This window comes from Panthera pardus, unplaced genomic scaffold (assembly GCF_024362965.1).
Source record: "Panthera pardus isolate Hobbes unplaced genomic scaffold, ASM2436296v1 HiC_scaffold_2, whole genome shotgun sequence".
NCBI classification, from domain to species: Eukaryota; Metazoa; Chordata; class Mammalia; order Carnivora; family Felidae; genus Panthera; species Panthera pardus.
In genome coordinates, this window is record NW_026526765.1 from 132,900,431 (window position 1) to 132,916,548 (window position 16,118).

Sequence of the window (16,118 nt, forward strand, 5' to 3'; positions counted from 1 at the left end):
GCTTCTATTTATTGACCACCTACGATCACTAATATTCTGACCTGAGCTAACCTTATCAGTGTTTTCCGGCTGAATCTTTCATTTTTAAAGAGCAAAACTCATTCAACAGGAGATATATTTATTTCGAGGTACAATCCCCAGCTTTTACAAAGCTTTCATCACATTGTGTAATTAACCATTAGTTCTCTTAAATCAAGCTTAGAGTAAATGTCAAGCCATGAGAAAACACTGATAAGAGTACCATTATTTTGCTTCAAGTTAGATCCATATTTTAATCAGAGACGATGAATTGCTTCCTCTTCCACAGTGTGGCTTTAAATGAGACTTCATGTAAACCTTGTTCAGGAATGTGGTGAGGGTGATAGGAGATTATTAGAAAAATAGACTTGTTTTCATTATTTCTGGCATATCACTCCTGCAGTTAAACATATATCAAGCGTTAGAAGGATTTGTCCTTGTTGTGCAATAAATCTGCCTCATCTGCCTCCGTCCCTAATAATACCCTATTTCAAGGGATGGTGTGCCTAGACAACTCTTAGTCCTACTGGGTGTCCCTTTTCTATTCTAGATATTCTTGCATGTGACATGTTTTCAACCCAGTGCTTTCCCAAAACCATACAATTTTTGTTATGCAAAGGAATGAGTCTCTGGTTTGGTTTGTAATGTATTTTTAGGGAGACATTAACTATGGGACATCAAACTCATCTGTATTTTATCACAATATGAATTTGACTCTAAGGGTTGGAAGTAGATTGCCTGCTTCTCTGATGTTATTAGAAGAAACTAATCGTAGAATTTATGAAAAAATGTATGATTTATTTTCCAATCCTCTCTTTCTGTCCTTCCACCCTCTCACAAATGACATGGTTTCGTCCAATACATATCTTAGGGCTGAGTAGAGATTTCCAAATCATGTAAAGCAGTGGTTATTTATATTAATTGAATTTGAAGACCCCTCTTGGACACACACAAAATTGCTTTTTAGATCCACTTAGGGTGATAATTCATTATCTTTGAGAAACTGCATTATGGAAAAGCAACTGGGTATTTAGTAATCATTTTAAATGAATTTGTGTTTTATTAGTCACAGTGAAGTCTCCATATATGAGAATCACAGTAGTGCCTACATATGGTGAGGCATTTTATACTGATTTTTCGGTGTTCATTGTAAATACAGATTTGTGGACCTCTCACAATATCATTGCAGATTGCGAAAGTCTGGAACTGGTATAGATTCCTGATGAGCACCTACTCATTTTTATACATATTACCTTACTTCCAGTGTGATATTGTATTTGACCCATGAGTTGTTTATAGTGTATGGGGTTTCCATGGTTTGCAAATTTTCCACATGGGCTTGAAAAAGATGTGTTTTCTCCAGTTGTTGAATAAATCTGTCCACTAGATTAAACTTGTGACTTGTACCATTCACATTTTTTCTTAATCTACTGAATTTTGTCTGCTATATCTGCCCATTACTGAAAGAGGTGTGTAAATATTCCACTGTGATAGTAGAGTTCTCAGTTTCTCCATGTGGTTCTTTAAGTTTTTGTGTATATATTTTGATGTTATGTTACAAAGTGAAAAATATCTAAAATATTATGTTTTCCTGGTGAATTGAACCTTTTTTTCAATATGTATTGGCTTCCTAAAATTGTTTTCTTCTTGATCTATTCCTTAATACTTTATTTTTGTGTATTTTATTTCATTGTGCATCACATTTTGTGAGTGGGGTTTAGAGGGTTTAAATATGTGCCTGGTGTATATTTTTCCTGTCAATCTTTCGTTTTCCTTAGATTGTAAATATATCTCCTCTAAACAGCCTAAATATTAAAAAAAAAATATTTTTTCACAATCTGAAAATCTTTGCCTTTAAATTGAGATTTAAATCCATTTGTATTTATTATAGTAACCAATCTGTTTGTACTTCTCTTACCTTCTTTGTGCTTCTTATTTATCTTTCTTTTCTGTTACTTTTTTTCTCTTTCCGGGTCTCTTTTTTATTTATTGGTTTCTCTCCTCCCTCACACCCCATTCTTTTAAATTTATTTGTTAGAAATTATATACTTCCATTTCTGTTGTTTTAGCAGTTATCCTAGCATTTTAAGGTGCATATGTAACATAAAGTCTAAAATTCATCTGTATTTTACTCATACAAAACAATGAAAGAATATTAGGATGGTTACTGCACTTAGATCTCCCCCTCTCAACTTTTAAAAATTCTAGTCAGTTGCCACTCTGTTTGAAACAAATCATTATTTCTGTGTAATATTACAGAGTTTTTTTTATATATACCTGCATATCTAATTATTTTTTCTCATTATTCCTTCATATATTTCAAACCTTCTATTTGGAATCATCTTCCTTTTGCTTGAAGCACCTCTTCTAGAATTTCCTTTAGCAAGAATATTTTGGTAGAAGATTCTTTCTTTTTTTTTTTTTTTAATGTTTATTTATCCTCGAGAGAGAGAGACAGAGACAGAGTGTGAGTGGGGGAGGGTCAGAGAGAGAGGGAGACACAGAATCTGAAGCAGGCTCCAGGCTCTGAGCTGTCAGCACAGAGCCTGATGTGGGGCTCGAATTCACAGACTGTGAGGTCATGGCCTGAGCGGAAGTTAGAAGCTTAACTGACTGAGCCACCCAGGCGCCTCAGAAAATTCTTTCTTTTTATGAGTTCCTGAAAATCACATTAATTTTCTCTCTGGAAAGATGGTTTCTTGGGATACAGAGTTTTAGGTTGACAGCTGTTTTATCATAGTATACAGAAGATACTGTATGGATACAATATTCCATTGTATTTTAGCATCCACTGGTGCTATTAAGAAGCCATTGATTGGTTCAAATATTCCTTGGAAAGTAATCAGTCTCTCTTTTTAGCCATTTTTAACCTCCTTATTTTTTCTTTGTGGATCTGCAGTTTCATAGTGATGTGGCAAGCTGTGTATTTCTTTTTATTTTTCCCACTTATTGGACATCATAGATCTGAGACTGTCTTGGAACTTTGTTAGAACGATTCTAAGATAGTATCTGTTAAATATTGCCTTTTCCCCAGTACTTTCTAGTCTCTTACTAGATGCACTTTACCTTCTGATACTCACCTTCATATTTTTTAACTGTTTTTTCATACATTCTCCACGGCTTTGTCTCTCTGAAGTACACTGAAGATAAATTATTCAGATACGTCTTCGAGCTCACTAATTCTCTTTTCAGCTACGTGCAGTATACTGTTCAATACATCCACTAGGCATTTTATTTCAGTTGTGATAGTTTTCATTTATAGAGGTTTCACTGAAAGTTTTTAAGACTGTTCTATCATGGTTTATGGACCCTTTTTATCTGTTCACAGTTTCAGACTTTAATTGCCTTAAGCATATGAAATATAATTTATTTATAATTAATATTTAATGAATTATCGTTAAAAGCAGTTACAAATTGTCCACCTGTCCTGACCATTCTCATAGCTGATATCTGATGTTTATTCAGCTGCTTTTGTTTATGTAGCCTTGTTTCTTTTTTGTGTCATTTACTCATTTATTTAGCTATTTATTTTTTTGTTAGCCACTCCTGTCTCTTGGGACTTTGCCTATGAGAATTCTTTGAGACCTGCTTAATATTAAGTCCTAATTTGCTGTATTTTACCTTTGTCAGTTGCACGGTATCCCTGCCTGAGGACCTCTATGTAGTATATTCTTACTTTGAAGTTTTTCAGACCGCAGCCTAGTATGAATTGAGACACCAAAGTGTCTCTGTAAGGAAGAGCTTGGAGTTAAGATTCTTAGGAGAGGTTTTTTGTTTTTAGTTTAATTTTGTTTTGTTTTGTTTTTTAACCTCCACTCAACACTGAGGTAGAGACAGATAAGTCTCTTAGCTTCCCTCCTGTACATTATCACCTTGTCCTAAGGATATGGGTCTTTGGGGCCCTTCGTTTATGAGGGAGTTTTCTATTACTTTTTGTGTTGGAAGGGAGAATCTGGGCTTTTTATCTTTTATTTCCTGGACCCTGTGAAACTATCAGGGCTGAAATTGAAAGTCTCCAGAGTTTTGCAGAAGCTGTAAAGCTGAAACTTAGCTGTGCACTTACCTCTCAAGATCCTGTTTTCACTTCATTGTGAGACTCTGTTTTTCCCTTTCTTTCATGCCAGCTGGGTAATGTAATGTATTTTTAAAATACTTTTTCATATTTTAGGCAGGATCTTTAAATTGGGAGGGACATTCAGGGTAGCTAATCCACCATTCTGCTGGGAACACAACAAATACTGTTTTATTTAAATCTGCCACAAACCCTGTTCCGAGAAGGAGAAGACTTAAATATAGTTGCAAAATCAAGCAGTAAGATTTTGATGGAAGAACTAAGTCTTCTGATTCAAGGCCATGGTTTTGCTTTTTTGTTGTTTTGTTTTGTTTTCTGAGTTTTGTCTTTCATTTTTTCTCAAACTTCATGGTGCAAGCTCCTCCTTGCAGAATCCTTGAAGACAGACATACATTCAGCCTACTTTGTAGTACCGAGTGTGTTTCGTAACTGAGATTATTGCTATGAGTTTAGGACTTTCTAATCTGCCTTATCCTATTCTTGAGGAATGTAGCAATCAAGTAAATCTAGGAATATGATATCTGGGGTTCCTGGAATAAATATTCCAAAAATTAATTTCCTGGATCATTTTTGGGAATAGACACCTACCTGTGAACTTATTCCCAGTGGCAGTCTGTCCAAGCCCAGCTTGGAGAGTTCATGAAATGTCTGCCATGCAGTTTGCATGCATGCTTCAAGTGGAGTACTTTGCTTTTGGGCTTAGTGACTTCCTTTTGGGGAATGAAAGGAGGTGTTCTGATTCTTAAAGGCAGTACCTTAAAGCCATTTTAACAGTAGCTTATTTATTTTTTGACAGTAGCTTAGAAGCATCCTGAGGTATACTACAGACCATTTGAGAAAATAGTGTATTTGTTTCAAAGTCTCTATCTCGTACAAAACAATTTAAGCTTTACCTATTAATTGAACTTTTTGGCAACTGCTACATTCATCTGCATCAGTGGAATGCAGCTCCTGATTGCCGTGGTACGCATTTATTCTTGCCATCATAGACAAAACTTCTTTGAAGCTTCTTGATAAAAGTTGAATCATATATAATAAACCAGACCCACAATTTTGTCTCCGTTGGGTACCATAAAAACAGTTTTAGTTTAAGCTCACTGGGTTTATAGATGATATTAATATTTTATCCCTGTGCAATTTTGCATTTTATGTTCTCTTCTGATGACGTCTTCCAGACTTCATCTTCTATTTTGATCCATTTGCTACTCTGCTGCCAGAGGGACCTTTTATTGTAATCAAACTTGATCATGTCAGTGCTCTACTCCCAACACTGCAGGATAATGCAAAACTCCTCACCATCACAGTCCTGCCAGGCCCCATGGTTACAGCCTGGTCCTCACCTGACTTGACTTGTCACCACCATTTGACATCATTTATTGCCCTAATTCTCAAAAATGTCTTGTCCCGCCTCATGGCTTACAACACGTGTGTACACACCTCGTTCATAGGTATGTACCTTGAGCCTGACTGTCCCTCAGGGTTCCAGGCTCCTGTATTCAACATCCCAGATGTAACATGTTTTAGAGAAGCCTTGTACTATGCCCCTGAATCCTGTTTTTCCCGTTGTCTTCCTGTCTCAGCTGTCTTAAGTCAAAAACTTAGGAAATTTCCAAGACTCTCTTAATCTCATACCCTACTCCCAAGCAATTCCCCCTGGCTGTACCTTCAAAATATATCTGCCATCTGACTGCTTTTATCATTGTCACTGCTACCACCATCATCTGGGTCCCCATTATCCGTCACCAGTTCCCATCACTGGTATTCCTGCACTCACCACTGTCAACAGCCAAAGAGTTCTTTTTAAAAATGTAAACCATTGGGGCGCCTGGGTGGCTCAGTCGGTTGAGCGCCGACTTCGGCTCAGGTCACGATCTCACGGCCCGTGAGTTCGAGCCCCACATCGGGCCCCTGTGCTGACAGCCCGGAGCCTGTTTCAATTCTGTGTCTCCCTCTCTCTGACTCTCCCCCATTCATGCTCTGTCTCTCTCTGTCTCAAAAATAAATAAACGTTAAAAAAAAAAAATGTAAACCATTATCTTTCCTCTAACTGAAAGCATCCAGTGACTCTTACAGCACTCCATATAAAATTGAAAAGTCCTTCTCTAATGGTTCACGTGGTATTGTGTTTGGTATTTCTCTGAGCTTAGAGTCTTCCACTCTCCTTTTGTGTTCCCTTCTCTGGCTGCATTGGCCCCTTGTTTTTATACACATTGAGCACATCCCCTTCTTCTTCTTCCAACTTCTCTTCCCTCATATAATCACATGGCACCTGGTCTCATATCATGCAGGTCTCTGCTCAGATGTCACTGGCTCAGAGGAGCTGTTTGTGATCAACCTTTCTAGAACAGGAGCTGTATCAGTCAGGTATTGCTGTGTAACAAACAGCCGTAAACGCTCAGTGGCGAACAGCACTGTGCGTCTGCAAGTCAGCTGGAGATTGGATAATCTAGGCTGGAATTGGGCTCTTTCTTTCAAGCTCTGGCTCTATAATACGGGCTCACATCTGCTTTGTGTCTTTCATTACTGTATGCCTGGGATATGGCATGGAATAGGTCAGTGAGTATTTGCTTAGTAAATGAGTAAGGAAATGCACAAATGTCATAGAAAGCAAAAGAACAAATAGGTATAATAGGGGTTAAGTAAGATTTCCTTCACTTAGCCTCTTCTAATATGTAAAGTAATGGATGTAAGAACCTGTAATAATTCTTCCACGCCTTCTCTTTTGTTTCCACATGTTCAGATCAGAGAACAGGCACGTGTTTCTCGGGCCTGGTGAATGGTCGCTGTGCACAAGAGCTCCCGGGCAGAATGACAAAAATGCAATGCTGCTGTGAGCCTGGCCGCTGCTGGGGTGTCGGAACGATTCCTGAGGCCTGTCCCGTCAGAGGCTCCGGTGAGCAGCTGCCTGCTTTGCTTGTCTCCTCAGGACGAGCAGTGTTAGGAAAATCAGCAACAGTAATGTACTTTGCTCTTCTGAAAGTCCAGTCATATGTGTATTCCTCTCTCTGTCTTCAGTATGACTAGGGTGTTTTGGGGAGGGATAGGGCAGCATTGTTTATTTGGGATCAGTTTTTATTATATCCACTTTATTAATATCAGAAAAATTCCTGAAAGCCGATTATGACTGGTCTTTGTGTGAGTAGTTTTAAAAATTATTCTGAACATCAATATTTCAGTTCATTTTAGAAATCTGCTTATCTTTCATTTCAGAGCTATGACTGTCTTTGAGTAACCTCCATTTATATTTTATTTCATAAGTGCCCCTATTTTCTAGTAACCCAATCCTTGGAGATATTTTCTCATTTCTAATGACCTGAATATTAAGAATACAAGGGTAGAAGGACACCTGTCATTCATTTTGCTGTATTAACTAACCATATAATTGAGGTTGTATGTGGAAATTACTTTAGGTTAAATGGGAAGTAACTCCTCTTGTTAATGTGATATGAATGGTAAATTATAATTAATGCTTATCAGTTACATACAGGCATTCAATATGTCTTACTATGTAGCCTTTATGTTAAACTATAGTATTATGAAAACAACTAAACTTTGTGAACTATTCTTCTAAAGATAGGTGTCTATATGTACTGTTATAGAGAAAAATACTAAGGCATATTCCTTCAAAATCTCTAAGCTATCCAACATCAAAATTGAGTAGTAAAAAGTGTTAAAAAAAAAAAAAAAGCACCAATAATGCATAGTATATAATTTTGGAAATTAATGGTCTCACTAGTAGTATTAACCCTGAGACAATTGCTTCAGTGAAATAATCTTCATTTCTACTGACACAGTGCCCTAATTCTGAGAACAGATAAGGAAATAAGGAGATGACTTAAAGGCTTGCTTCTTTTCTCTCAGTGTTAATACTTGGGAAAATAAGGTGAAGATTGAAAAGCTGACTAAACACTGTCTTCTGTTAAAATCCATATTAGAAAAAAAAGTATTTTCTGAAGCCACCTTAATCACGTAAAGAATAGAAAGGAGATAGGAACAATGTGTAGGTGCAATGCTGATGAAGTTTTCATTAAAACCAAATATAAATAATGAATTACTTAAAGTTTTCGTTTTCATCCATTTAACAAAATTTCTTGCATTCATAGTTATATCTGGAATTTCACAAGTTGCACTTGGGGAGATAAAATCAAAATGCACATATAGACAATTCTTTGGTTATACAACCCAGTTAAAATATGGCAAATAGGTTTTAATTTTTTTTCTGAAACTTCTCTACCATTTCCTGCTACTGCTAGCATTGAAAACATTTATCAAGACAATATCTTACTTGTTCAGACCAAATAATAGAGATAATCTAAAATAATCTTACAGTAGAGAGATGGTTTTTATCGTGCAGAAGGTCATCCATCCATGTTTAACTCATGTTTTTTTTTTCTAGAGGAATATCGTAGACTTTGCATGGATGGACTTCCAATAGGAGGGATTCCAGGGAGTGCTGGTTCCAGACCTGGAGGCACTGGGGGGAATGGCTTTGCCCCAAGTGGCAATGGCAATGGCTATGGCCCAGGAGGGACAGGCTTCATCCCCATCCCTGGAGGCAATGGCTTTTCTCCTGGAGTTGGAGGAGCTGGCGTAGGAGCTGGAGGACAGGGGCCCATCATCACTGGACTAAGTGAGTGTTCACTCTTTGTGTAGACACTTCAGTTTTCTGCCTTAAATGATACTTTAATACCTAACATCTTTTTCAGAAGGGGTGTGTGTGTGTGTGTGTGTGTGTGTGTGTGTGTGCATGCATGTGCATGTGTGTAAAACTTATTCCAAGATCTAAAATAATGTAGTAGTAAAAAATTCTTAGGAAAATGCTGTTTTTCTCTTCCATAAGCTTTCTAAATTGGAGACAGGAAGAGTGACCCGAGTTCGCTTTGAAAATAAAGACAAGAGCATGGTAACACTCCAGTCCAGATGACGCCATTAAAGAGCATGTTTTTGGTTCCAGTATATTTCATTTGGCCGTTTGGAGCTGCCCTGTTCATACACCCCTTGAATTATTTTCCAGGACCATTTTTCAACTGAGATAAACTGAATAAGTCTTGCTCTTGCTCTGTGCCTATCCAAATATTTTAATGAAATATCTTTCTTTTCCTCACCCTTTTTTGTTGAATAACTTGGGCTTCCAGCCAGAACTGGCATTGGCGTACTTGACATTTAAGTCCATTCTTTTTATAAGAACTGCTCTTGCTAATAATATTTAATGATGTCCTACAGTGTTCTGTTTATTCTTTTTGGCATGTGGCCTATTTACTATATCTGAATATTCAGCACAGTTACAAAAAAAAGGGGGGGAAATGGAAAGCATTCAAATGTACAGTAGAACATTCCTGAAATTTTGAAAAGACATCATTATGGGCAGGGTTTCCAGATGTATAACTTAACAAATGCAAGTTACTACCATGTGTCTCAGGAATATCTTTTAGATTTTCAATATTCAAGTTTTAATGTAGAATAATGTGAGCCTTTGATATGTGCACCTGAGTGGACTATGAAATAGCCTTTTAAAAATCAGCTGTAATAAAAGCAGTGCATGTTGTAATGATGAAACACCACTTGTGGTTTCATTCTGTGTAGCTATTCTGAACCAGACAATAGATATCTGTAAGCACCATGCAAATCTGTGTTTAAATGGACGCTGCATACCTACTGTGTCTAGCTACCGATGTGAATGCAACATGGGGTACAAGCAGGATTCAAATGGGGACTGCATAGGTAAGCTCACGATTCTTTAACCCTTCTGTGTTTTTTCATAGCTTTAGGAACAAATTGGACTGGATATCATTAAAACAAGAGTCTTTTGAAGCAAAGCTAATTTCCAGCGTGTCTCTGCTGTGTGCATGGTCTTCCATAGGCTCTTTCAAGAATCTGCCACTTTTTCACATGCTAAATATTGAGATTTCTGTCTCTGCCTCTCTCTTTCTTCCCTTCATAGCTGAACAACACTGGATATATGGTAGTGTCGTCACCATGCAGAAGAAGGTGCAGATTGGGAGGTTACAGTTGATGAGTCACTTTTGGACATATTGAGTATTAGGTATCTGGGACATTGAGTTATAAAGGTCTAAAGCTAATGGGAGTATTCAGAGCTAGAGTTACAGATCGAGGCATCAGTGAAATTCAGGTGACTCTGAGAACCGTGACGGTGAGTATTGTCACCCAGGCTGAACGAACCCCAGCAGGAGTAGAAAGATAACAGTAGTACTGTGGCTGGAACCCTGTGCAATAGCAGCATGGTCCCATAAACAAAACTCAGTAATAGCATTGGTGAGATAGCCAGATAATCCAAAAGTATTACGTCACTGAAGCTCCACAGGGGTACCCTTTGAAGAGAAAAGTATCGGCAAGTGAGAAGTATGGCAGAAATATCATGAGGACCGAAAAATCTTTTGGATTTTATGATGAAGAGGGTTTTGATGATCTCTTGAGAATAGTTTTAGTTTAGGAGTAGTTTAGGGAACGGTTGTGTATATGTTTCATGATTAGTATAACCCTAAATACCCTATTTGGGTTCACATCTTCTGTTATAGCATACAGATGACAAGACCAGGAACAGATAGTATCATAATTTTGCCAGGGCAAACTGAAAAGTTTTAAGTGCACTATGATTATGAGGGAAGATGTGAGCCAAATGTGATGTTTTGGAAAAACCAATTATTGTAAACTAATACAGAGCTCTAAGATCAGAATGATTCAGTGAGGCTTACCTCAGGATCCTCATGTACAGTTGCACAAGTTTTGCACTGCACAAGTCTAGAGGGGCTATTCACATAATCTATATAAATGTCTTACCCTAGGGTTTTACAGGAGCCCTGGCTTAGCTGATACTCCCAGACACTGGTTTAAGTGATAGACCAGGTGATTATTTTTGGATCACTGTGAAATACTGATATATTTATTATTATATGACTTGTAAGTGACTTTCCTCTTAGAAAACATGATTATAAGCATGCAATATATAAAATCTTGTACATACATACAAAATCAACTGAAACATGATTGACTTTTGTTAAATGTATATTTATATTTGAGACAGAGAGAGACAGAATATGAGTGGAGAAGGGGCAATGAGAGAGGGAGACACAGAATCCAAAGCAGGTTCCAGGCTCTGAGCTGTCAGCACAGTGCCCGACACGGGGCTTGAACTCACGAACCATGAGATCGTGATCTGAACTGAAGTCAGGTGGCGAACCAAATGAACCACCCAAGAGTCTCATGATTGACTTTTTTTTTTTTTTTTTGCTACTAATGTTTGTGATTCATATGTCACTGCATGATTCACTAACCAACAAATAAAAATAGGCCAAAAGTTAAATATTTTGTTTCAGTTAGCCACAGACCACCATTTAGTTCATATTAGCACCCAGGTGTACTTCATTCTACCTAGGAAAACACCTGTACTCTGGGGGATTCTGTGAAACATTGGCATAGAGAATTATCTTTAAGGATCAAAAGTTTTTTTCTGTAGTCATGTGTGCAATCCAGCATCTCCTTAACCAGGGTTTGTGTAGAGAATTAAGTCCTACAGAAAGTGATTTCAGTAACTATTTTCATGAATCCCCCCAAGGGTGATGCACAGGTAGTATAACTCCAGATGCAAAGGATAGGAGCTAATCACATACAATGGATGTCCTAAATAGGTCCTTCCTTTTCTGGAACCCACATGAGAAGGGCTGCTACCACCCTTTTTAAAAACTCTGTCTATGGTAGCATTGGGATTGCACGTCTGTACGGTTAAGGTGTTAATATACCTCTCACTTTTGTATTTTACCCAAACATTGTTACAAACGGTTCCATTCTAGATCGGTCTCATCCTCTGGTCCTGCAAAGTTAAAACCTAAGCAAGATTATCTTTCTAACCATAGTAATTCATAGAGACAAAGATAAGTATCAGGGAATATTTTCAGAAAGTAAATTTTTAATATTTTTATTTCAGTATTTTTTGTAGGGTCAGCTTCTCATCAGTTTGAGTTTTTAAATAGGTCAGGATGTCAGAAAAAGTTCAGAGGATATGAGTTAAATAGTGTTTTAAATTATAGGAGCCCAAGATAGGATTGGTAGCTACTTTAATTATGCTGTGTTTTGAGGAATAACAAACAGCCATTATTATTTGGGAATTTGTGGTAGATACTGATGAAGTGTCCTAACATGAAAGGTGGTAACTCTTTTAAAGGATCACAGAAAAGGAAAATAGAATTGGGTCCATTTTGCTGTTCTAAGAATTACTCCTGAGACCTGTAAAGTTTTATTTACTCACCACATTTTTCTCTCCTTTTCCTGAGAGTTCTTCTGTCAAATGTAATTCTGGCACTTGTTTATGTGCGTATCAGAAAAACTGCTGTTAGCAGTAGGTGTTAATTCCATTCAAATCATTTTATTTTGGAATAACAAGAAATACTTTCTGTTTCTGTTGGGCCACAGGTAATCTTAGAGCCCTTGCCAATTAAGTGATTACTAATTTGGAATATAAAATACTTTTCAAGGCTAAATATTTCTCACCCCGATAGTATCCGAGAATGTAACCATTTTGATAATCAGCAGCTGTTTCAGTGACTTCATTAATTTCAGGAGTTTAAAATCCTGTGAATTTTGCTGAAAAGTACTCAGTCCCCAATGAAAACACGGGAAGAAACCAAAGTGCACAGTGCCCCTATTCCCCTACACCAGGAGAAACAGAGGTGATCATTTGGAAGGACTAGGCCGTGAGACCTCAGAATCAAGAGCCGTGAAATGTACGTTTCACAACATGGCAGTGGTCATTTCCGATTAGACTAAAACTTAAAATCTTACAGCAATCCCAGAAAACAAGTGGGGTTTTAAAGGCATGGATTTTATTTATTTATTTTTTAATTTTTTTTTTTTGACATTTATTTATTTTTGAGACAGAGAGAGACAGAGCATGAACAGGGGAGGGTCAGAGACCGAGGGAGACACAGAATCTGAAACAGGCTCCAGGCTCTGAGCTGTCAGCGCAGAGCCCGACGCGGGGCTCGAACTCACGGGCCGCGAGATCATGACCTGAGCCGAAGTCGGACGCTTAACCGACTGAGCCACCCAGGTGCCCCTAAAGGCATGGATTTTAAACACACTAATAGTTTTTGGTAGATGTTTTCACTTCTAAAGAAGAAATAAGTAAGTGAACTATTGTATCTTTCTGTGTACTGATCCCTTGGTGTGGTCTCTCAGAGGCTCAGGGCTGTAATGGCAAAATAACTTCCCAGAGCTGTCATAGCCATTGGCGGGGGCAGGGGCTTGGGAGCAGGTTTTCAGGAAAGCAAAAGGTCTTGAGAAGTGGCCTGGCTTCCTGGGGCTTGGGTGCATGGTCTTATTTTCCTCACTAGAACAGAGCTTTACAGTGACTCTTCTGAAAAGCAGCATCTACAACACATTTTTAAATGTTGCATTTGAGGGGCGCCTGGGTGGCTTGGTCGGTTAAGCGTCCGACTTCAGCTCAGGTCATGATCTCACGGTCCGTGAGTTCGAGCCCCGCATCGGGCTCTGTGCTGACAGCTCAGAGCCTGGAGCCTGCTTCCGATTCTGTGTCTCCCTCTCTCTCTGACCCTCCCCCGCTCATGCTCTGTCTCTCTCTGTCTCAAAAATAAATAAACGTTAAAAAAAGAATTAAAAAAAAAAATGTTGCATTTGAATATTACGTATGCTAGAGAATTTAAGCTATCTTCCACACTGCAAACTCAGGGTGATAGTTCATACTGGAAAGTCCATTAAGTATACTTTATATGCTTGCTAATGCTCTAAACTCTGTCTTTTCTCATTTTGCCTCATTCCTTTGGCCCAGTAGAATTGATGTTATCAACCCAAAGTTGAAATGTAAGTGAATCTTAATGGGCTGAAGGCATCCTTGGATGAATTGAAAAAGCATTTAATCCTGTTACTCTCTGTTGTTTTTATTTAATTTATGAGATTTTGTTTTGTTTTGTTTTGTTTTTGTTCTCCTCCTGTACCAGAGAGGGCTTAATTGCATTTACTCTGAGTGTTTATATAAATGAGATTGGTGAGTTTGATAGATTACAGTTTCTTTTTAAAGACCATCTGTGAAAGGAGTAATCTGTTTATGAAAATAGTAAACCTGTGAATTCATTGGATTGTTGTGCTCTCCAATATAGCTGAAATTGTATATGTTAATGGCCTCTACATGTACATGAAATGGCAGGTCATTATGCCCATACCAGCCAGCGAGGTTTTTAATTTGCTAGCATCCAAAATTATATTTTGTGGGCGTTGCTGAAAGAAAATGAATTTAACTTTTTCTGACTCTGGCACATGTGATTTTTCTGGGCTTTGGGTAGTCCAGACTGTTCCGTCTGCCATTTTGTCTTGCAGCCTCTGAATTCCGTGATGGGGTTTCCATTTAATCAAGCCTTAGGAGAACTAAATGAAAAGCAGTAATGTTTGTCACATTTAGGATCAGAACTCATATTTGCATTGAACTTAGTTTATGCAAAAATTCCTGTGCCCATATAAGGTCCTAAAGAAATCTGAGGTTGCTGAATATGATAGACTTTGTTTTAATTAATTTCCATTTTCTGTCCCACCCTATGTTACTTGAAATAACCAAGCCTTGGTGCCTACGTAGTTACATATCTAATTGAGGACGACAAATAATAACACAGAAATTCCACAATCTGTCATTCTCTTTTTTTAAAACTAGTAAAATTGACAGTATGAAGATATACATACATATCTTACAACATCTTTCATTGGGTTTCTAATACTCTATGAGGTTGTGTAGAGGCTATTAACTTGCCTGGATTACTATAGATAAGTGTGATAGCCTTCTGGAACTCACGGCTATTACTTTGCAGTCAGCTTTAAAAAAAAAAAAAGCTTCTCCGAGCTTTTAATCATTGTGCATTTTTCAAATTGAAAAATCATTATTTCTTGATTAAAGCAAATTCCCTTGTAGTTTCCAATAGGCAATATTTTTGTAAATCTCTAGACTGGCCTCTCTGTATTTGAAGAAAGGAATTTTCATTCATTTATAAATACTCGGCTATTTAGACTATTACCACTGACTGGCCTTCTCTCAAATTTGGGGGGCCTCAATGTACTTTAAACAAACATTTCTAGAAATGGAGTGAAGTCTGTAATGGTTTCTTTTGCCGCTCACAGATGTTGATGAATGCACATCAAATCCCTGCACTAATGGAGATTGTGTTAACACACCTGGATCCTATTATTGTAAATGTCATGCTGGATTCCAGAGGACTCCTACTAAGCAAGCATGCATTGGTAAGGCAGTTTGCTTTCACATGTGAAAATGTTCCATGAAATATAGTGACCCAGGCTGTTGAGGTTAAAAGTAAATTTATATTAAAATAAGACATGGAATGAAGTAGGTGCTGTTACATTACTACAAGTTTATTTTATGCTCCCCTCAGAAGTGCTTCCTTTAAACATAAACAGTATTTGCATATATAACCCTCGCAACATGCTATCTGGCTTTGCAAAATTCAGTTTCTCTCCCTTCCCTAGATCACAACTTCCTTTCTCAAAATAACATCAGTAGCCTTACTGCTGTCTGAATAATGGAGCTCAAGATTTATAGTTGTTCTCAACTGCTGTCTCCTTTGATGCTCACACATAGTCCGATACGAAGTCAGGCCTTGTCTTGAATCACAGTTTTGTTGGTACACTCAGTACCCTCTTCCAAACTGATTCATCTCAGAATTCTTTTAGCAGATGACTCTGCTTGTCTTCTTTTTCATTTCCTCTTCATCCACGAGTAGTTGCTCAGATAAGCTTACCTGGCAGGTTGCATCATTTTGCTCTTAACCCAGATAGTTTGACGGTCCTGTCTTCTTAGTCAACAGTCTGCTCTGAGTTTGGGGGTCTTTGACCATTGTGTCCAAAAGAGCTACACCAGCCATTCCACTGCACTGCCCACCCGCACCTAGCTTCCCTCCACACACCAACCCATTTTCCTCTTTCTTTCCCTCTTCACCTACAGTTAAGTCAGGACTGTAAAAAAAAACAAAAACAAAAACCTTGTGAGAGATGGAAA

General features: G+C 37.8%; 1 protein-coding gene across 1 annotated transcript in view; it reads left to right on the forward strand.

Annotated features, from left to right (window-relative positions):
* FBN2 (fibrillin 2) overlaps positions 1 to 16,118 on the forward strand; it is a 255,858-nt gene that overhangs the window by 129,373 nt on the left and 110,367 nt on the right. The window contains exons 9-12 of the mRNA XM_019422114.2: positions 6,831 to 6,983; positions 8,487 to 8,720; positions 9,674 to 9,811; positions 15,227 to 15,346. Coding sequence (XP_019277659.1) covers positions 6,831 to 6,983; positions 8,487 to 8,720; positions 9,674 to 9,811; positions 15,227 to 15,346 — 645 coding nt within the window. The remainder of the gene's footprint in view (positions 1 to 6,830; positions 6,984 to 8,486; positions 8,721 to 9,673; positions 9,812 to 15,226; positions 15,347 to 16,118) is intronic.